We start from the raw sequence: 14,735 nt of genomic DNA, 5'->3' as shown, positions 1-14,735 counted from the left end.
AAACAAAAGTACTATCGACTTTCAGGAGCAAGTTATGTACGATATGGAGAAGAAACATGGGATAAATGTTTTAATAAGGTTAATAGAAATAATAAAATTCCTTGGTGGTCAAAATTTAGCATTTCGAGGATCATTAGATAAATTATATAACAAAAATAATGGAAACTTTTTAAAATTAGTGGAATTATTTGCTAAATTTGATACTGTTATGGAAAATCATATTGAAAGAGTCCTTCGAAAAAACAACAGCGTACACTATTTGAGTAAGGATAGTCAAAATGAAATAATAGAAATGTTGGGTAATGCAATAAGGAATAAAATCTTATTATCAATTCGAAAATCCAACTATTATTCGATAATTTTGGACTGCACACCTGATGCTAGTAAAACAGAACACGTGACTATTATTATACGCTCTGTGAAAACTTTTTAGGTTTTGTAAGTGTTGATGATTCTACAAGCCTCAGTTTATTCGAGACAATAACTGCACAACTAACCAAATGGAACATTCCTATTGAGGACATGCAAGGCCAGAGTTGTGATAATGGAGAAAATATGAATGGAAAGAAAAATGGGCTTCAAAATTTACTTTTAACTAAAAATCCTCGGGCTTTCTACGTTCCATGTGCTGCGCACACTCTCAATTTAATGATCAGCGATACAGCAAAAGTTAATGCAGATACAATTAGTTTTTTTGCAACTGTACAAGAAATATATAATTTTTTTCATCATCTCCAAAGCGTTGGACAATTCTTTTGAACTTTATATCGAATATAACATTAAAACAGCCATCGGAAACTCGTTGGGAAAGCAAAATTAAAGCAATTCGCCCTCTACGTTATCAATTAGGAGAAATTTATGACGCGCTTTTTGAATTTTTAAATAATGACAACTTCAATAAAGAAATTAAAAATGAAGCACAAGTTTCATGTCTTAAAATCAAAGACTATAAATTCCGCTGCTCTTTAATAATGTGCACGATTTGCTTAACAGAATAAATCCAGTTAGTAAAGCTCTTCGGGATAAAAATATGAATATATCACTAGTCTTAAGATCCATTGGAAATTAAAAAAAAATCATATCAGAATATCGATCAGATACAAATTATAAAAAACTTCTTGAAATAGCAAAACAACTAAATATAAAAAGATTGTGGTAGGGTTAGGGACCACGAGATGGCGGCACATGTTGAGCCATTCTCTTCACTGCGTGCCGCTTAATTAGTGATAGCCTTGGGTCGCGGTCTCTGATGGGTACCAGTGGAGATTGAACTGCCCACTCAGTCTCCAAAAGTTATATAGGGCTAAAATGGCCTCGCCTATCCTCGGGAAAAAAAAAAGGCGTTAGCTGATTTTTTTCCTTCTAATTCTGTGTTGTAAAGGTAACGGTAAAGAGAATTCGTATTGCATACTGGAAAGAAAATGGTAAAAATAGGAAACTAGGTCTTTACTTTTGTGAAGGTATGGCTACTAAACACACCGTCTTATGCTCACGTTATCTCTTTGCTAGAAAATTTCTTTCAGGCTGATTATTTAAACACTTAAAGCTGTATATCCCCTGCTGTTACCAGGCTCCTCAACGTGATGGTATAAGCATGGAATTGGTTGCTGCTGACCGACTGGACTTCACCGAAATTTCGCTTACTCCACATTGGAGTGCCTGTAGCTTAGTCAGTATCGACGTTGACGAGATTCGAATCTTTGTAAGATGCGGAAAAGGACATTTATACGGCTTTTTCCTATGCAGTAGAAGGATTTTTCTCCATGGAAAACTTGGATTTTATATTCTAAATTTCCAGAAATGGCTGTTTTCTAAATCCAAACTGGTACGAAGAACACATTTAACACCCCCCCCCCCCACACACACAATGGTCTCAGAAGCTTAGTCGTTTCGAAAATAGCTCAATCCTCCATGTTATGTTGGCCAGAACATGAGTTCCATTAGTGTTTTGGCTCTTAAGTTAAGCTCTACATACTGTAATTTGTGCAGTCTTTAATTGTAATCAAAATACTTCTGTCTGCCGGTTTCTGCAAAACACCACTCTCACCTCATCATCATCATACTATCTGTCTTGATACACGTTAATTATCTGTCTTTTTCTCCTCTTCAGCATTTCTCCATATTCAAAATATACAGGAGATCAGATCTGCGCACAGCAGTCCAGATGGTAATCAAATAAAACTCTACAATCACCTTTTTTAGCTACTGCTTTACTCAGTATGACAGCGAGAACTGAAGATTAATTTTATCCCTAAAATTTACGCCTTTTATCCAAACTCCCCCCTCTCCACCGCTATCCCTTTCCACCGGTATAAGTGGTTTTTTCGACTTATACGTAGGCTGACCATACGTACCGTTTTGAACAGAACAGACAGTACCGTTTTTTTTTTCATATTATCCGGCCGTCCCATCGTTTTAATAAAAATATCAATTTTGTCCCGTTTTTAATAAAAACTATAAATATACTTTAATATTGGTCAATTCATGACATGTAATCGTACATCAATATCATGGATACCATTAATTTGAATAAGCATGGACTCGCATTGTTCGATAGCAAATATCGATATCTGCAGTGATTTATTCAGAGAAAACAAAAAAATGCATGTCGGCAACACTTGCGCGTTTCGGACGCGGCGTCTGTTTTGCTGTAGTGTTAGTTTTTGTTTTTCCTCTATGCTAATTGTTGGCTTTTTATTCAATACCGGTGGTTTAAATTTCATATTTTTTAAAGTTTTAAGTCTATCATTGCAATACCAAATAGGCGAAACTGCAGTTTTAATGACAATCTCCAGAAAGCATTCAAAATTATTAAACTGGACAAGCTGTGCAGCAATGGAACAAACGTGGTATGCCAACATTGTATTGTTTTTTCCGTTGCTCATGGAGACAGAAGCAACATCAAACAACATCCACGTAACCAGAAACATAGGGATGCTGAAAAGACTCTGGCTTCGGTTAAAAACATCAGCTCATTTATGGGGAGATATGATAGTGAAAGCGATAAAATTGCAGCAAGTGAAGCTCCTATTACTTATCATACTGTGCGTCACGGCCAAAGTTTTCGCGCAAATGATTGCTTGTAGACTGACAAATAAAATTTATGAACTAAAATTTTCATCAGCACGTAACAAACCAGAAGCAATAATTATCAATGTTTTATCACCATACATATTGGGCGAAGTAATAGAGGATTTGAACAAAACAAGAAGCATTTAAAAACAAACTTTTCCCAATTGCTGTGCGGTAGTTTTGGCGAAATTGCGGTATTCAAGACAAAATTGTAGACTTTATTTCCTTACCTGAAATGCAGTCCCCCCCTCTACGACTACCTAAATTTTTGTATGGGTTTTATCACTGAAGAATAATGGTAAGCTCAATATGTTTATGTAATAAAAAAATTTTATCGTCTTACTTTTTCATAAATTCAAAATGTTACGTAACCCTGCGTCCCGTTTTTGCCATCCCAATGTCCCGTTTTTGTCTTAAGGAAATATGGTCAGCCTACTTATACGTTGAATGTTATTCTTCCCCATGCATGTTATTCCTTATTAGACCTTTTTATAAATATTTGCCTAAGCATTTCTTGATCTTTACCCGATACTGTTTATATTAACTAGTAGATCAAATAATTTATTCCAGCTATATACAAAGCGATCGTAACTAGCAATTATATTTTCTTCATTTCAAAAGCAGTTGACCTTCTACATCTGAAAGCAGGTGGCAGTACAGTATAGCTACTTATTCGTTCGCATGTGAAGAAACGTAATGTTTACAGATAATCGTGTATGCGTGGAGTGGGTGTTCTGTAATTTTGTTCCTTTTAACTGACAAAATTAAGCATCAATTTCCCCCATCCTTTAGTTCGTCGTCTCTCTTTTATTTTTACTGTTTATTTTTAAATTCATTATGAACGTAGTGCACTCATAAGTAAGAGATCACAATGACGGATGTCGCGAAGTTGAAAGAAGAAGTAAAAAAACTTTTGAGAAGTACTCTTCTTATAAACAAGAAAAAATTAACTTTAAGAGAGTTATGTTCACAATATCGGGAATTTAATGGTGAGGAAATTCCTTTTCGAAAGCTAGGTTTCGTTAGTTCTATGGAATTTTTGAAATCGATTCCTGATGTGGTTCAGGCCGAATATTCTACTGTGCAACAAGATTATTTATATAGTGGTGTTGTTAGTGAAGACACAAAACATATTAAAAGGCTGGTTGATAAACAAAGAAGTAAAAAAGAGTTAATGCCACCACGAATTCAGAGGCAGCGCAGACGAGTGCTTCTTCCTCCGCGATTGACTCGAGTAGAATTAAATGGGAAAGTAAGAGCCCTGATTTGTAGGTTGATAAAGGAATATCCTGGTGGAATTAAAAGTATTTATATTGAACAAGCTTTCCGCACCAAATATGGAATCAGCCTTGACTGGCGTAGTTATGGTTTTATAGATCTTGTGCAGTGCTTACAGAGCTTAAGTGAACTAGAAGTTAAAAAAAGTGCAGACGGTTATCGCGTTTATTCAAAAGAGACAGCCGTACAAAACGGCATTCCAGGTAAGATGTGTGGATGATGTTGGTTATACTGCAGTTTAAATACGAGAACATCTAGCTGTAGGTTCCAGTTTGTAACATATTACTGTGGATGAAGCACCCCCATAATTGGAGTGATATCTATGAGAGAGAGAGGATGTGCTTGTGTGTGTGTGTGTTTGGGGGGGGGGGGGGCAATTGGTGAAATCATGCTAATTCTTGACAGTTTTATTTTGCAGAATTCTGTTGCCCTCTGCCTTCTCCCAACCAGCCATTCTTTCTTTTTCTGTCAATCTCTGCAAGTTAGTTCAGGCCTTCTTTTCTTTCAGGAATCTATGTCAAAGCTACCTTTGAAATTTTCAGTACATGTCCAATCCATTTCCATCTGCATCTTTTTATTTTATTGGTGATATTTTTGCTCATTCTGTTTATATAATTCATCATTTATTATGCATTGGGGCCAAAATATTTTACCCATACACTTTGTTTGAAAACTGTTTAATTTAGCTTCTTTTCATGTCATTTTCTGCATCCCTGATCCACATAATAATAAGGCACTAACATTGCTGTTGGAGATCTTTATTTTGGTTTTATTATACTATTTGGGTGATTTCCAAATTTCCTAATTCAATTTATTTTCAGTTTGCTATAGTTATTAAATTTTGTAAATCAAGCCTTTCTGATCTTGCCCTGAATACTATGGAACTCTACATGGAATTGACTGGGAAGGCACCTGTTGTTTACATCACACCAAAACGTAGTATGGACATAAATTAAGGTGGTCTATGAAATTCTTATTAGCCACCCTAATCTTAACAATAATGATGGTCTAAAAATCCCCAGAATATGTAAGGCACATATTTTACCCACATACCCATTTCATCTAAGGGTTAATTATAAATAGGACTGTAAGTAATCCAGGATCTTAATTCTAATATAACAACTCCCATGTTAAATTAGGACACCACTTTTGCTGTAAGAAAACTATATATATATATATATATATATATATATATGAATTTGTTCTCTGATGATGTTATAAATAGAGTATAGCTTTGATGTAGGGTTCTCCCACCCCACTAGAAATCAGGCCAGAATAACAGTTCAAAATAACAGATCAAACCAAATCAAGCCAGAACAACAGATCAAATCATTGTCTCTTTGACATACTGTTTGAAATGTAATATAGCTTGTCTCTGTGTATATATATGCATATACTCCAGGTGATGACCTTAATATGAAGGTCGAAACTTATTTCTAACATGATTGTAGTCTTCATAACTCTTAGATCTGAAATGAATGCTGATTACCATATAATACTAAAGGAAAAAATTCTATACTTTGTTTAGTGATATTCCATAAGGTAAAAGTGTTATGTATAGTACTTCCACATGTTCTAAAACAAGTTTGCTTGTCCCTTAATATCTTTTATATTTCATTTTCAATTCTTTTAACCATGCTACCGGCCAGGATGTATATATACGTCTGCATTTCCATGGATGCGAACTGCATATTAAAATTGTAATACCATTGATATTACATTGAAATTTATGATGGATACGAAGCTTTTGAGGGTGCATATTTTATCTTTAATGGCCGGTAAGGTGGTTAATCAAAACCTCATAGAACATTTTTGCAGGTACTGATAGTAGACTAATTTCCCTCCAAGTTTTGCATTTAGTGAGATCTCCTTTCTTTGGAATTAGTTATCATTGCTTGCTTCTTTCCATTGTCTGGGTATCTTTTCAGTCTAGCACATTCACTTCAGGTAAAAGATGAGATGAATTTCATTGCCTATATTCCCAAAAACTTATTTTATCATTATTTATTATTATTTTGTGACACCTTCAAGAACTCATTGAGGGAGGACACCTACTCTACAGCTCTCCGTATCCATCACATAATCCACCAACTAAAGTGATCTGCCATTACCATCATCATCTACACTATTAATGCGAAGTGTTGGAGTCTATTTATGACTAGACTGGAGAAAGTGAAATTGTGAGAAATTGAGAAAATTGAGAAATTATTTTTTTCATGGATACTGACTGCTACTATTCCTGCACTTTCTATTTATCCTGTAAATGCACAAGTAACTGCTGTTTAACAACTCTAGCTTCAGACACCAAATCGACCTCTCATCCTTTTTCATTCTCCCCACCTTTGTGTCTTGAAGTAATTTTTTCCATTCAGTTTTTCTAAGGACTGCAACCTCCAGTTATCCAAGAAACATATTTTATTCTTAATTGCCTGCACGCATAGTATTGTTGTGCTACAGGTACTGTCCTCCTTGAATGCTTTCTGCCTATATACTTAATTAAATCTGAACCTAATTGTACCCTATTCTTGTTTTTACCTATTGTAAATAAACTTTTACAGGAATGTTTCTATGGTTGACTGCCACTCTTTATCACAAAACTGAACATAATCAAAACTTCAGCTATTAAGGCCCATCTATTTGAGATCCTTTTATAGTCCACATCTGAATCAAAAATCCTATACATCTTCTCATAAGTGGCATCTCTAGAAAAAAAAAAAAAGGTTAGGAAAAGAAAAATTGAGAAAAGAAGCAACTCTACACAGATGACTGATACTATACTGTTTTGATTACACTTTTGTGTCATGAGGACATGTTTATTAGAATGTGGGGGGGATATGCTCTGTCATATCCTACATACATCCAAATAGTTACTGAACAGTTTGTGATATATTTCTTTTGACCAGAACATAATAACCAAACATGGGCTTTCCATCCCCTGTTGCATCTCATTTTTACCAAGTTTTCCTTGCCTCTCTAGATAGATAAGAATAAATGAATACCCAAAGATTATAGTGGATTACAAAGATCCTATTTATGAAGAAGTTTGAACAAACAGTCATCAAAGTACCTCAAAAGCAATTTCTCTGTATTAGGTATGTGAATGATGCTAGGTCTAGAAATTTTTCTGGATGGTGGGGGGGGGGGGGGGTGGGGGGGGGGGGGGGTGGGGGGGGGGGGGGGTGGGGGGGGGGGGGGGTGGGGGGGGGGGGGGGTGGGGGGGGGGGGGGGTGGGGGGGGGGGGGGGTGGGGGGGGGGGGGGGTGGGGGGGGGGGGGGGTGGGGGGGGGGGGGGGTGGGGGGGGGGGGGGGTGGGGGGGGGGGGGGGTGGGGGGGGGGGGGGGTGGGGGGGGGGGGGGGTGGGGGGGGGGGGGGGTGGGGGGGGGGGGGGGTGGGGGGGGGGGGGGGTGGGGGGGGGGGGGGGTGGGGGGGGGGGGGGGTGGGGGGGGGGGGGGGTGGGGGGGGGGGGGGGTGGGGGGGGGGGGGGGTGGGGGGGGGGGGGGGTGGGGGGGGGGGGGGGTGGGGGGGGGGGGGGGTGGGGGGGGGGGGGGGTGGGGGGGGGGGGGGGTGGGGGGGGGGGGGGGTGGGGGGGGGGGGGGGTGGGGGGGGGGGGGGGTGGGGGGGGGGGGGGGTATTATTAATGCGGTTTGAGGATTAGAGGAAATGTGCAGTGTAACAAGTACATCACAATCAATCAAATGTCAGTGTAATCCAACAATGGTCTGCAGGACATCTCATTGAAATATGTATGCAGCCATCTGCCATTTACGCAACCATTCAGTTATCAGAATGGTGACTTATAATTGAAGTACAATTACGTGGTGCTCTACCAGAAATCCACTGACATGTAAGGGTTGGTTAATTGAAGACTTGTTGTTTTGAAGGTCAGATAAACGGTAGATTACTGTAGCGTCAAACACTAATACAAATGAATAGTAACAGACTTCCTCACGAAGTTCCATTTTCTTGTCTACTAAAAATAAGTAGCTACAGCAAGAACAGGAACACTAACTAGTACTGGACATTTGAAGAGTGGAAAATGATTGTTTCGTCTAATGAATCCTGATTCTAGTTGCTTCACACTGATAAGACTAGGTTTCTACTTGTTTTTTCTCCTCACTCATGTCATGATTTCTTGCCATGTAGTTGCATAAATATGTTTTTCTTGAGGCTTTCAATTATCTTCTCACCTAGATCAAGACCATGTGACTACTCTCTCTATTTAGAGCATACGTTGACATTTACATTCACTTCAGATGCTAATATGATTTCAAAGCCAACAATCTTTGCATGTCTGTCATACCTAGTCTTTATCTTTAAAGATACCTAGTAGTTATCTTTAAAGGAGCTATAGTAAGTTTCCCATAATGATTACTTTTTTGCAATGCCATTCCCTCTCCTTTGTTCAGACTTATATTAATATCCCACTAGATGTTTCATCCTTCTTACTTCTACTTCCCACTGTATGCACTCAAATCCAATGTCACTATCATCTTTCCTGACTTCCACTTTGAGTAGATGCAACAAGAAATGATAGCAAAAGTCTTTTGCTATCATTTCTCTTTTTACATTACTCTGTTTCTTTGTCTTTCTCTTTAAATCTTTCCCATCTTCTCAAACTTTGCAACCTGTTCTTACCAGTAAATCACCATCATTCAACCATGTTTCACTAATTTCCAACAATCCATAGGACAGCTGACTATCATGGCCACAAGCACTCACTCACTCCACGTTACTTTCTAATAATTTTGATATCTTAATATAAACACATCGGTCAGTAATTTTATAATTGTCATCATATTCAACATTCCACACTTTTACTTTCTGGCTTGCTACGTATTAAACTTCTTGCGATTGTTGAAAGTAACCTGCAACACGCTGGTATGCACATCAGAACTAATGGCAGCTGTAAATAACTTCCAAGCCATTTCTCCCCTATCATGTATATGAGCCCAGCCCAACTTTTCCTTCAGCCAGCATGAACAAGGTAATTGCCAACAACCAACTGGAAGAAAAACATTGCATCGATGAAATAGTCAACATTGACTACACAAGAAGAATACTAGTGCAGAAAATGAGCACTATTAATAGCCATGTTGGAAACTAAAGTACTACATGTTCAATATGCAAGTTAAGGGTAGTATTGGTCAACAACCCCCCCCCCCCCCCCTTCAGAGACTTCCTGATACATTTCACAAATATATGTTGGCTCAGCTTCAACCTCAACAGTGTCGGCTTCCATCTCCAGTTTGCAAACTTTTACCCTCTTTCCTTGAACAGAAATTCAAATTTTAGCCTCGCTAAGCACTATCCTTATCAACTGTCCCAAATACACACCCTTCAACTCCCTTTGGCTCATGGGTGGCATTTGCACATTCTTTTGCTTTGGCATACCATGTCAGAGCACATTCAACATAGAATCTCCCAATTATGACTGGCTATCATCAAGAACTTCACCTTCCCTTACTGCTTACATCAAAGCCCAAAAACTGCTTCAAAAAAATCAGTGCATCAAAAACTGATTCCCAAAAAGCAAAAATGTCATCATTGACTGAAAAGCTAATCTCCTCGCATTATGCTTTTACCTCAAATGTATGCATAGATAATTTTGATAAATGTCACCCAACAGTTCGAAACCTCAATGCATACTCTGATCTTTCATCCAAATTAGTCAACCTAAAAGTCTCCTGGCCCTGGTGGCATTCATCCATTTGTCCTGAAGATTTGTGCTCCAGAGTCCTGTTATGTGTTGTTACTGTGCTCTCTTACTCCACTGGTATCTACCCTAAACCCTGGAAATTAGTCATATTCAATCCATTTTCAAGAAGGGTGATAAATCATTACCATCAAACTATTACCAAATCCCTCTCACCTCAATTCCAAACCATCAACACCAAACTTGCTATGATACGCTGAAGGTACTAGTTAATAAACTGCCTGTTATTGTATCTCTTCTGGCAGTGCTGATTAATAGAGAATCTGCTCACTTAATTGTCACCAACATCTGGATGAGTATCGTGTAGAAGTTTCTTTCAGGGTTACACGGTATCAGCATTTATTATGAATAATTATGGAGACGCACTGTCATGTTAGAGGTATTACTTTTAATGATTTTAATAATATAATTTATAATACATATAATAATATTATATATTATTATAATAACAATAAGACACACTACTGTTGTAAGTTTTCTACCATAGTAGTGTGTCTCCATAATTAATCATGATGCATGAAGAAGTCGTATGAACATGTTTGTGGCTTTCGCGTCTTTGACATCCATAGCTGCATGCAATGATATAATGTTAACTAGACTTGGCATTCATAGCAAATGTAACGGATAGTAACAGGCAGTGACAGGTTAACGGTAAATAAACGCCGAGAGCAGCAGAGGGCAAGTGCGCAAAAGCCGTAACGTTCAAACTGAAACCTACCAATTAGAAATAAGGACTCCGTAAACAATTCCTCCTTTCCCCAACTCGTCAGTAGTCCATACCTTACGCGGTTAGTTTAGTCACTTGTTTATCACCGTTAGCATTCGTTGTTTATTTATCCTTAAAATGGATTCGAAATGCAAAAACGAATGTGCTGGTAATAAATCTAAAAAACAAAGGTCTGCAATTCTGCAATTACTTTAGAAGAAAAGTTGAAAATAATTCATATGTATGAAGATGGGAAAATTATATCAACAATAGTCCAGGATATAAATCGACCTATTTTGACAGTGAATACGATAGTGAAGGATAAAGTTTGCATTGTTGAAAGCATGAAAGGTGCACTAATGTTGAAGGGCACAATCATTACCAAGAAGAGGCTGGGCCCGATTTCAGAGATGGAGAAATTGTTGTCTCACTGGATCGAGGATCTGACAGAAGCAGATACCGTTGAGTTTTCTGATTATCCAGGAGAAGGCTAGGTCTTTACATAAAGATTTACAAGAGAAGGCTGGCATCATGGACACGGAGAATGCATTTAAAGCTAGTGCTGGATGGGTCGAACGATTCAAGAAGCATACAAATCTACACAGCATCAAAGTCACGGGTGAGGCAGCAAGTGCAGGTACAGATGCGGCAAGTAAATTTCCTGAACTTCTGGCAGAAATAATTGAGGAGGGGGAATATTTGCCTGAGCAAATATTTAATGTTGATGAAACGGCTCTGTTTTGTAAGAGGATGCCAACACGGACATTTATTGCAAAAGAGGAAAAATCTATGCTTGGATTCAAGGTCACAAAAGATTGGATCACTTATGATTGGCGGAAACACTTCAGGGGACTTGAAACTTACCGCTTACAGTGTACTATTCCCAGAGACTGCGGGCATTTAAGAACATTGACCCAAGCAGGTTGCCCGTAATCTGGAAATTCAATACCAAGGCTTGGGTTATACGTGTGCTGTTTGCAGACTGGTTCAATAACCACTTCATTCCCCAGGTGAAGGAATATTGTGCCAAGAAAGGAATCCCGTTTAAAGTGCTTCTCCTCTTGGACAATGTCCTCAGCCACCTGGAAGAGTTGGATGACTTTCATTCTGACGTAAAAGTTGTTTGCCTGCCTCCTAGAACCACTGCACTGTTGCAACTTATGGATCAAGATGCTATTGCGACTTTCAAAGCCTACTATCTTCGGCGTATGTTTTCCCAAGCAATCAAGGCCATTGATAGTGGTGAGGGCATTACTCTACGTGATTTCTGGAAGAATAATAATATCCTTGATGCTATCAAAAACATCGGGGTGGCATGGAATGAAGTCAAACGGACAACAATGAACGCTGTGTGGAAGAAACTCTGCCCAGAAATGGTGCAAAATGATTTAAAGGAAGGAGAGCAGACAATGACTGATACGGTTGTTGAGCTGACACAAGAATTACAGCAAGCGATGGAGACATGTGTGCAACTGGCAGAGCAATTAGAGCTGAAAGTGGATAACGTTGACGTTAACGAGCTTCCTTTGAGTCACGATGAAGAGCTTACCAATGATGACCTTATTCTGTTGGAGGTATTCCGAAATTCCGAAGAAAATACTATGCCGATTGAACCGCCAACTCCAGACATTAAGAAATTTACAACAAAGGGACTAGCCGAGGCTTTTAACCATGGCGCTAACAAAATTAGAATCGATGGATCCGAACACCGAGCAGTTCGAGAATGTTAGCCGCCGTATCCATTCTGATATGTCTAGCTACAAGGCCATCTACGATGACAAAAAGCGTGTGACCACACAATCTACTCTAGATATATTTGTGAGATGCCGCTCACAACAACGTCAAGATGACAACTCAGCTGACCCTGACTATGCTCAGCCTTCAGCATTGAGAGGGGTAGAAGTTGCCAGAGAACAGCATTTCTCTTCACAACCATCCACCACCAGTGCCGACTCTCCCACTACAGAGCTAAATTAGCTATCACAAGACATTTTTTTATTTGAAAAGTGTTATTTCAGTTTGTTTTTATATTCTTTTATATATTTTTCATACTTTATAGTTTATATCCGAGTAAATACTGCTGCATGATGTTTCATTTATAAAATAATACTGTGTAAATAACATACTGTACATATCTGTATATATACATACATATAATAATAATAATAAATATTGCAGTTTCTTACGAAGTTACACTTAAGCAATTTACAAATTCGACTTACGTAAAATTCAAGTTACGTAAAGGTTTACGGAACGCATTACTTACGTAACTCGGGGGGGTTACTGTAGTCGGTACTTATCACCAAGGCTTTTGACGAAGTCTGGCACAAGGTCTATCAAGTAAGCTCCCATTATTTTTTTCTGTCCCATGACTTCTGCAGCTGGGTTGCATTACACAGCATTAGTTGCATTTCAACTTCAATTAATGCTGGGGTTTCATAAGGCTCTGTACTTTTATCCATTTTCTCTTCTTTCTATACATCGGTGACTTACTCCAGTTGACCATCAGTCCAATACACAGTTTTGCTGACGACAACCCACTACATTTCTCCTTCCGATTTCACCAACCTTGCATCACACAAACCATCACAACTCGCAGAGCAGCTACGTCCGTAACCTTGAATTCTGATCTTCAAACTGTTCTTTGATTGGGCTTGGATAACCTCATTCTGGAAAACCTGTGTCTGCAAAATTCAATTCTGCATTATTTATTATTATTATCCAAGACCTCCAGGGAGTCAAGGCCTCATGGAGAGAGAGATGATGTAACTCCCCATATCAGATGTCATAATGTCCCTTAAAACTCATTCACATTCAATGTACTCACTACTTCAACAAGCAAACTGTTCCTTACTCTCTACTCTGTAGGGGGAAAAAAAAATTTGCTCTCACCTTTTTTTTTGTAACTGAATGCAAACTTAACTTCTATGGATGTCTCTTATTCTCTCTCCACTTCATATAATGAAGAATTTCATCATTTGATAACCTATGACCTAGATGGCAAACCTATAACACACGTGCCAGAGGTGGCACGTCAACAATTTACAGGTGTCCTTTTATACGCTTCTAAATTATGCAACCTTTTTTTTTAATTGTTACAATACGTACAAGTTAAATTTTGTTTTACACGAGAGAGCAGTTATGAAGACATGCATATGATTGGTACGGTATTAACAAAAGACTGTGCAACCCAAAGACAACTGACAATTGTTGAGTTGAAATACTAATTCTCTTCAACAGAATTCCATAACATCTGAAACTGTCATAACAACATTCACTATATATTTCTGAATTTTAACACATTCACGACGGGGTGTCGTTTATCGTTCTGATGGAACTTCTCATTACTGGCTGGCTCAACTCATGCAAAGTTTCAACCCTTGTTTGAATTTTATTGGTGCTTGTTTGCATTTGAGCTGGCAAGTAAACTCACACATGCATTATATGGCATGTTTCAATTCGTGGTAGAATATTATTTGAAGTTAGCCTTCGTGATCTCTCATAATGACATCGAGAATTTCAAATGTAATAAAACAAACACTTATTTCATGTAATTGAAAACTTGGACAATAGTTTTTAGTTAGATACTGTGTTTCCAGTGCAACATATGGTTTTGCTTGAGTCTATACAGCATAGTTTCTGTGAGAGGGGACATGTGATTCATTAGTTAGCGCTGTTTTTATTCCAGCTGTCTGTAATTGCACTATTTGTTAAGAAATATATTACACAGACTGCAAAAGCCTCAGTACCTTATTCAGGGATACAATAAAACTACTTTTTTTTCTTGCATCTGCAGTATAATGGCTGTTAGGGAGGGCATGTTGTTAACCATGGGGAGCGAGTTACTATTGCCTTGACTTGAACATATTTAAACATTTTTCGTGTGCTAGCTATATGCAAAACTTTTTAATGTCTTTTTTCGTAAAGTAAAATCAGGGGTGCGAGTTATGTGAGGGCAAGTTATATT

The 14,735-nt window shown here is 38.3% G+C and overlaps 1 protein-coding gene across 2 annotated transcripts in view; it reads left to right on the top strand.

Moving 5' to 3' along the window:
• The first annotated feature begins 3,780 nt into the window (after positions 1 to 3,780).
• The window catches only part of LOC150098418 (tudor domain-containing protein 5-like), a 471,387-nt gene continuing 460,432 nt past the window's right edge, over positions 3,781 to 14,735 (top strand). For both annotated transcript variants that reach the window (XM_090404821.1, XM_090404822.1), the window contains exon 1: positions 3,781 to 4,553. In XM_090404821.1, the coding sequence (XP_090260947.1) occupies positions 3,944 to 4,553 (610 nt within the window). In that variant the 5' untranslated portion in view covers positions 3,781 to 3,943. The remainder of the gene's footprint in view (positions 4,554 to 14,735) is intronic.

Source organism: Typopeltis vanoorti, chromosome 15, assembly GCF_054136105.1.
Source record: "Typopeltis vanoorti isolate ZY-2024b chromosome 15, IOZ_Tvanoo_1.0, whole genome shotgun sequence".
In the NCBI taxonomy this organism is placed as follows: domain Eukaryota; kingdom Metazoa; phylum Arthropoda; class Arachnida; order Uropygi; family Thelyphonidae; genus Typopeltis; species Typopeltis vanoorti.
Note: the sequence above shows the minus strand (reverse complement) of the source record. Positions and strands in the feature narration are given on the sequence as shown.